The 8645-nt window shown below is 34.9% G+C and overlaps 1 protein-coding gene across 7 annotated transcripts in view; it reads right to left on the bottom strand.

Annotated features, from left to right (window-relative positions):
• Positions 1-8645, bottom strand: part of DNM3 (dynamin 3) — a 535391-nt gene that overhangs the window by 180886 nt on the left and 345860 nt on the right. Inside the window, exon 16 of one of the 7 annotated variants that reach the window (XM_074390193.1) lies at positions 8456-8644. The exons of the other annotated variants lie outside the window; for them this stretch is intronic. Coding sequence (XP_074246294.1) covers positions 8576-8644 — 69 coding nt within the window. The 3' untranslated portion in view covers positions 8456-8575. Of the gene's footprint in view, positions 1-8455; position 8645 lie in introns of those variants that run through there. 7 annotated transcript variants of the gene reach the window in all.

An 8645-nucleotide genomic window follows, 5' to 3' on the forward strand; every position in this document is an offset into this window, starting at 1 on the left:
AGATAAAGAGAAAATTTTCAGGAAATATAAAGCTCATCTGTCAACTTACTTCCCCTACCACCTGTCAGAGGCCTCACTGCCTCTCCCATGTGCACTCTTAACTCTACATACACTTGAAACATTGATTGTTGAGCAGTCTTTTTTGAGTTTTTCCCCCATTCTCCAAATTTTTCATATTAACTCTTTGTATATTGTATTCATTCACAATGTATCTGATCACTCACCATTATAATCACTTTGTATACAGTTCCTATGCCATCATTTCTGTTTTATCAAAAGCCTGGGATTTCAAGAAATTCCTATCTAGTCCTGAAACTCTAAGACTCAACTTTAGGGTTTAACCTCTAATCTGAGTGTTTGAAGAGATACCACAGCTGCTACAGCTGCCAAGATGGGTATGGAAGTAAACGACCCTTTCTTTTCAATGACCTCATCATATTTATTCATGTCCTTAAAATATTTAGGCTGGATTAATGCAATGAATTCTGGGTTTACGGCTCTCCTTGAAGACCTCCTGTGAGATTTAGTTAGCTTGTCTACTTTAGAACCCTGGCTAGATGAGCCATGTTTCACTTACTTTACACATATTTGCAATCTAGAAAAAGCTGACTTTAAACGGAATTTCTTTTAAAAATATCCTGCTCATATGTATTTTCTCAGGGTGCTCTATTTTGAGAGTAAAATTAAGATATAAATTTCCTATGTAATATGTACCTTTCTTATCCTCTACTGTCACCCTTCAGGAAAAACAAAACAAAACATCTGAATAGCCTCACATTTACTGGGGAAGAGAGAATTAAAGGAGCTACAGCCTGGTTTTCTCTAAATACAGGGAGGACATGGAAAAGTGCTCTCCCTCAAGAACTTTTCTACATCTTCACTCCTGTTTCTATATCCCTCTGACATCTCTCACATTGAGGCTTTTGAGTTCTAAAAAGGGCCAGCACCTCTGTGAACGCTTCCCTAACTGAATTTCTTTCTCCCTCCCCGACAGTTCACCAGGCCCATTACCCTCAGACACACCTGGATGCATACTCTCTAAGTTGGAAAACAGTAGTCGCTTTCTTCTCTGTTTATAATGCTATAAAAATTATCATTACTGTTTTGTATCAAGCTTTATTGGTTTGCAGGTCTATTTTACATATTAGAACTCTTGAGAACTTCTTTATTTATTTATTTTATTTATTTATTTATTTATTTTGAGACAGGGTATTCCTCTGTCACCTAGCCTGGAGTGCAGTGACACTGCAGTACAAGATGAGATCTCAGCTCACCGTAGCCTCGACCTCCTGGGTTCAAGCAATCCTCTCATATCAGCTTCCTGAAGAGCTGGAACCAGGGGTGCTGTCGCCATGCCCAGATAGTTTGTTTGTTTATATGTTTGTTTGTTTGTAGAGATGAGATCTCACTATGTTGCCCAGGCTGGTCTTGAATTCCTGGGCTCAAGTAATTGTCCTACCTCAAACACTGTGCCCAAAGGTTTCAATTTTTACATTTCCAGATACCATGCCTAGCACATTGTATAAACTCAAGGCAAGTGTGTTGAAATAATTAATTTAATTTTTTAAATTAAAGTATTAATAATACTGCACATGATAACAGTTCATGGTTTTGAAGAAGGTATGGTGAGAAGCAAGTCTCATATTCCAACCCTCTTTACCTCTACTTCAAAAAGAAATGTCTTTGAATTTCCCTTTAGATTTTCTGATCCATAACTTTATATTATATGCTTGCACTTTTACTTCTTGTTTTAACCACTTTAGACAACAGTTGCTGATCTTCCTTGGTCATAATACCTCTTAAACTTTTCCTTTCAATAGTCAATAGATATGCAAGTCCACAATTCCTTATCTGAAGTCCTTGAAGCCACATATATCTCAGAACTCAGAATTTTTTAGAATTTATAAAGGTAGTATTGTGTATATATCATACGCCACAAACCCCCACGTTTCCACAGTAAAATATGCAAATACTTACTTAAGTGAGATAAATATTGTAAATAACATCCTATTAGTGCAAATCAGATTCTGCCAACAAAAAAGTTGCCAAAAGTTGTCTTCTTCACCTTGTTACAATGAAACCACAAATTACATCAATTCCTGAGTCCTCCTTATCCTTACTCATTAATTTTAATGTTACCAGTGTAATAAAGAACACAATTCTTTCACTTTAAAAAAAAATCTTCATGTACATAATCCAAACCTTAACCATCCAATTATTTAGTTTCTATCAATCTTATTATTTAATTCTCATTGGGCTACAGTGCTATTTCTTATTAATTGCTTTTTTTGAGAGTCTGGCTCAGTATGGCAGTGTCCTTCTTTTACTCTCTTCCCATTTGGCTGCTCACTAAAGTACTCTCTATAATGATACAACACTGAGATTATGTCTAGAGAATACAATTACATTTTACAAGTAAAAAGGATACTTTTGAAACCCTCAAATTTGTAGAAAACATTTTAGATAGCAGATAACCAGATTCTACAGACCATAATCTATTTTAGCAGAAATAAATATACTACAGAAATTTTTCCTACCTCATTATCTAAAATATACTAAACAAATACAAAATGTTATTAATTATAAAGTTAGCTTATAGTAATCCAGGAAAGACGCAGCTGTTAACTGTTCTAGTTTAAAATATGATCACGAATATAGGAAGACAGATAGTTTACATATTTTTCCAAGTGCACTCATTGTGACTTCCCTCTCACCACCATCCTATAAATTTCTTTATGAAGTTTTGTCTATTCCTCTCAGTCTTTTTCCCAAGAGGAAGTCAACCATAGAATAAACTTTGGTTGATAGGCTGTAGTTAAAAAAGCAAGGAGAGAGTTGAACACTGCCTTCCATATAGTATATTCTAAAATGCAGGCTAAATATTCAAAAACAAAATTAGGAGAAAGAGAGAATGAGAATAGAAAAAAAAATGATCAAATAAGAGGCAGTGAACAGAAAATAAAGTGTGAAGCCAAAAGTCTATGAGGAAACACACCTCTAATGGAAAAGAGGCCTCCAGTCCATTTAGAGCCTTTCCCATTGATGCTTCACTTACGTCTACACAAAAGGAGCGAGTAGGAGCTTTTAAATATCTGTGAGAGTAAAGGACTGAACATAATTGGTTGGCAGGCCCCAACCATAGCAACACATGGCTTTCCAATGAACTATATTGGCTTTGGGTCTCTGAAAGTAGCTTTTTAGTGCTGCTCTTCCTCATAGAGACTGGGGCCAGAAGCAAAACAAGAGTTAGAGAAAGTGCCAAACTCAGAAAGACCTCTCCACCTTTCTATATTTCAAGGGATAGTAGTGATGCTGTAAGAGTGAGGTATAAGGAGACTGAAGAAAATGTGAGCATCTTAAATGCCGCTATATGGCTGATAGTGCTTGTGGACTCTAATTATAGCCAGAATGTTTTTTTAAAGAAAGTCTCCATTGTCACTGCAACCAATAACTATAAATGTGTCACCTCAATTAATAAAGGGAGATTCTTATGAAGCCTGTAAATGACCTATGTTTTTTTAAAAAATCAGAAATTTGGTTGTATGGTAGTGAAATGAAATTTTAATATAATCTCCAGAATCCATTATTATAGTAAATATCTAAATACATATCCAATTACAGAGGGAAAATATCTAGGTGGGAAACTTGACATATCTTGACCTTGAAATCTGAACATAAACAAAGGTCACCAACATAGCCAAAGACTGCTTTGTGCAGTTGGAGCATGGGTGTGTGTGTGTGTGTGTGTGTGTGTGTGTGTGTGTGTGTGTGCGTTTCCTCTACTCCCATTTCTTCTCTACATTTACCCTAAAGAAACTTTAGCAATCACAGAGGTTAAAAAAAAAAAAAAAAAAAAGTCACATTTGGCCAAGGAGTTAAATTCCATTTATAAGAAACACTTACTAAAAGGAATTAATCACTTTTCTTGAATTTGGCCTTGAGTGTTTCTGAGTAACCTTTTGAATTTTAGTGATCAACAAGTCGTTTTTGGCTTCAGATGTAATCTAATATATTGAAGCCTTTTGTCTAGTCATGACTTTAGCATGCATCACAAATGAGGAAGCCAGGTTTTTATTTCTTCTTATTTTTAAAACGGGACAGAAATTTTTCAGGAATAAGTAGATCAACACCCACTGGTTAATGTGCCATATAATCACTACTATAGTAGACCATGCCTCAGATAAAGTCAATGATAAGGAAGTTAAGTACTTCAAATTTTACACAGAGCTGTCTTTAAACATTTTTAGGGATAAATTGTATAAAATATATGTGAATATTCCATGGGAATGATACCAAATGAAGAAGCCACTCTTGAATATGATTTCCTAATAGATTAAGAGATTATATTTGGATGAGATATAGAATGTTGCACCTAATTTTGTAACTAAATAAATTTCTTGATTTTGCTCAAGTTCTGTTATGACTCTGATTTCCTTTACAGCAGGTTTGAAAAATATATGTCTGCAGCTTTGTGCCCCCACTAACCTGGTCCCTTTCTTTTTTTTCTTTAAAAAAAAAAAACATAAAGAGCATTAAGCATAAATTATAAACTGAATTACCAGATATTTTCAAGAAAATAACTCAAGGTTTTATAACTCTTTAGGACTCAAAAGAGCCAAATCTGTTCAAAATTAGAATTCAAAAATGCACCAGACATTTCGCTAATCAAAAATGTGATAGATGTGGTCTCTGACCAATCAGCTTGGAAACAATTACTACTGAAAGAATGGGCCAGGCGCAGTGGCTCAGGCCTGTAATCCCAGCACTTTAGGAGGCCAAGGCAGGAGGATCACAAGATTAGGGCATAAAGATTCACACAGTGGTTCTACAGCTAGTTTTCTGACACATCAGTTACCTGGCTTTGTCTGAAGCAGTCACAGGGACTAACTCTTAGTTCTAGTAAGAGAAGATGACTATTGAGTCCAATGAATGTGTATAATTTGAAGAGAAAATTTGTAGTTATACCTTTAATTTTTTTTTTTTTTTTGCTATTCCTCTATCTCATTTTTTTATCTTCCAATTTTTGCTCTGATATCTTCCAAAGCTTTTATCTTCCAATTTTTGCTCTGATAAAATTAAGTGCCTCTGATTTCCCTGATGTTCAACTTTTGGATTGCTTTTTAATTTAAAACACACATACATAATAAAGACTGGAGCTTGAAAATTTCCCTAAGTTTATGTCATTCTCTTTGAGTTCTTACACATTCAAAAAGCATTCTATTTCCCAGCAAGCATACCTTACTTGATGCCCACAGAGACCTGTGCATGTGGACACTGGGGCAAATGCACATACTACTTATAATCAAGAATTTAAGTATGCACTCCAAAGAGAACTTACCAAATGGCAGCATTTCTGGAGAACATTGTTATTTTATATGCTCCAAAAACCAAGAGGATTCAAGTTGCTATTCAAAAGTGCAGTCGACATGGTCTCTGCTCAGTCAGCTTGGAAACAATTACTACTAAAAGAGTAGGCTGAGCACTGTGGCTGACCCTTGTAATCCCAGCACTTTGGGAGGCTGAGGTGGGCAGATCACGAGATCGGGAGTTCAAGACCAAACTGACCAACATGGTGAAACCCCATCTCTACTTAACATACAAAAATTTAGCTGGGCATGATGGCGCGTGCCTGTAATCCTAGTATTCAGGAGGCTGAGGCAGGAGAATCACTTGAACTCAAGAAGCAGAGTTTGCAAAGAGCCGAAATTGAGCCAGTGCCCTCCAGCCTGGGCGACAGAGTGAGACTCCATCTCAAAAAAAAAAAAAAAGTCTACACACATTATCCAGGATTATTACAGTTAGAACCAATACTAAAATGTTCCACTAAAATATCCAAACACTCGTCTTTAGTTGTACATGTGCTTATTTGTTGAGTACCTACAACTGAAATTTCCAAATACTTGCATATTGTCTATGAAATTGGTATCAGTTTCCTAACAGTGTTAACTTATCGTAATATATATATATATACACACACACTAGGTAAGAATCAATTACTCCAGCACTTTACACCATAGATCTACTTTTTGCATTTTTGTCTATTTGGTCCTTTCTCTGATTAATATGCCCTCCACTGGCAGCTGGAAAAGGAAAGGAGGACTAATTTAAAATGAGCTAATTGTGGATATTTTCTCATTCTCTCATTGTTACTATTGAAAAAAATGGCTGATTTATAAGTACTAAGTTTTTCAACAATCTTTCTATACCCATACTGCTATACATTAACTCTTAAATTTATATCCTAGCTTGTTCCCAGCCAATTTTTATAGCTGCAGGATATTAACTATAGATATAATAATTAAGGTACTATAAGATTCTGAAATGCTTCTGACTTATCCCAAACATATCTAATTATGTTTAGTACAGCTTTAGTGGTAAATTATATTCACTGTATGCTAATTATTTGTGTGTGGGGGGATGAGGTGTATGTGTATATATGTACATATATGTATCTAAACTTTTCTTTGTTAATACCAATAGTTAAATAATTAGGACAATATATTACCCAACCAGACCAACTTCTATATTTTATTTTCCTCCATAAGAATTATAACAGGTTACCATGAAATTTTGAAATCAATTTCTCAAGTGCTTATATACATATATCACAAATTTAAATGAAGAATAGAAAAAAATGCTTCTGTCAGCTTTAATTTAGAATAATTACCATTGTCTAAAGATGTAAGAAGCATATTTTGCTTTTATTTTTAAGTGATTTCTTCATCAGTTACACAGTCTGAAGGAAGATCACCTCATCAGGAAAACGTTTCTATCTGAAGCAGTAGATTTAATTTGCTTTACAGTAAAACTCTTGCTATAGCAAATAATGATGGCTGTTTTTGTTTAAAATTTTTCTGTTTTAAATGGTTAAAACGTGCTAGCAGAATCATGTTTAGAGGTATTTAATTTCTTTGATGCCAATATACTTTTCTTAACAATAGATTCTTATTTGTTCTGTAAGCTTTTTAAAAACTTTTTGTGGAAATATCCAGAAATTCACACTTCTCATAATTTCACAAACTGAATATTCTCATGTAACCAGTATCCAGATCAAGAAACAGAATATTATCAGCACCTGGAATGCCACTCCCCTTGGGCCCTCTTCTAACAATGTCTTTTTATTAACCATGCCAACATAGTTGCTACAAAGAAGTCATTTCTGAAGCAGGTATAGAGTAAAGCAAGATCAGCCTATTCTAGGTCTATCGACCTGAAAAGGAAGAAAGAACACTGGACTTAGAAGGCTGCAAACCCACTTCTTGAGATTCAGATTTTCTTCCTCCAAGTAGCTCTTTGACCTGGGAAACTTACTTCACCGTTCCAGTCCTAAGTTTCCTTCATCTACAAAAAAAAGACGTTTGACTATATGATCTCTAAGGTTTGTTCCAGTGCTAAAAGACCATGATTTCACACCAAAAGACTCAGGTAAGGCGAGAGCACATCAGAAGGTCAAGAAGCATATTCTCTTCCTTCCAGTACTGGTCCCACTATGGGAGCTTTCACCTTTCATCTTTACTGTTTCTGTTTCAAAATCACGTATTAAGCATGGATTTGAATTATCTAATCAGTTTTTATAATACACCAAAATCAGTCTGTGACGTTTAAGAAACAATTTCTAAGACCTTAAGTTGAAACCATTTATTTGCCTTGTTTTTAGGTCCTTGTGACAATACAAAGTGAAAGCTTTGGGCTTTTTAAATGAAATCTCACACCTTCTCCTGTGGTGGCCTGTGGACCAAAAGATTTAAGAATTTTGTCATATATATATATATATATATATGAAATGTGAAATGCTTAGAAAATGCAATGCTTGTGAATGAGTTGATAATTTTTTAAGGAAGCCCTGTTTAAAGATAAGGAATAGGTTAATTTTTCTGCAAAGCTATTTTCCATCATGTGAAATATGTTCAGTGACTACACAACAGTAAAAGACATACATCAGCTTCTATTTAAGAACTTCAAAACTCCTGACAATTGGCTCATATGAATCATTGTCAGGAAGAAATCTTCCAGCAGCAGTGACTAGCCTCAATTTGCTGTCTAGCTGAGGTGTGATTGATACCAGAGACTGAGCAACTTTCCAACTTCTAGCAAGAATATAAAAACTGCTACGAAATCAAGAATTAGAAATCTCATAATTGATGTCCTTTCTGTTCTTTCTTTGCTATGACTGCAATATATTCCCTGTATATCCTTTTTTCTGATTTATCAGACTTTTTGTATGTGACACTACAACAACCCTGGTGACAGCTCTGCTACAATTATTTGTATTAGGTGAATAAAAACCAAATTATTGCCTATTAGCTAAAAATTCATTCCTTTGCTAAATATGACAAACAGCATTTAAAAACTTGGACAATTTGATTTTGCTTATATAAAAGCATTACAGCAAACCCTCAACCCCCCTCCATCCTCATAAATATCATTCTCATAAGGCAGACAGACAAACTCACAAAACTCCAGGTTCCATTTTCTTTTCAATTTCCACCTGTTCCTTGAAAATCCATTTCTTCACATTTATTCTCTGATCTGGTTTCAGTTTCTGCAGCATGAAAACTGTGCAGAAACTCAGGTTTTAGTAATCAGTGTACAATTTTGTATGTGTAGTCTTCAAACATCCAGAGTTTTTCCTTTTGCTGTTGACC

This window comes from Saimiri boliviensis, chromosome 19 (assembly GCF_048565385.1).
Source record: "Saimiri boliviensis isolate mSaiBol1 chromosome 19, mSaiBol1.pri, whole genome shotgun sequence".
Lineage (NCBI taxonomy): Eukaryota > Metazoa > Chordata > Mammalia > Primates > Cebidae > Saimiri > Saimiri boliviensis.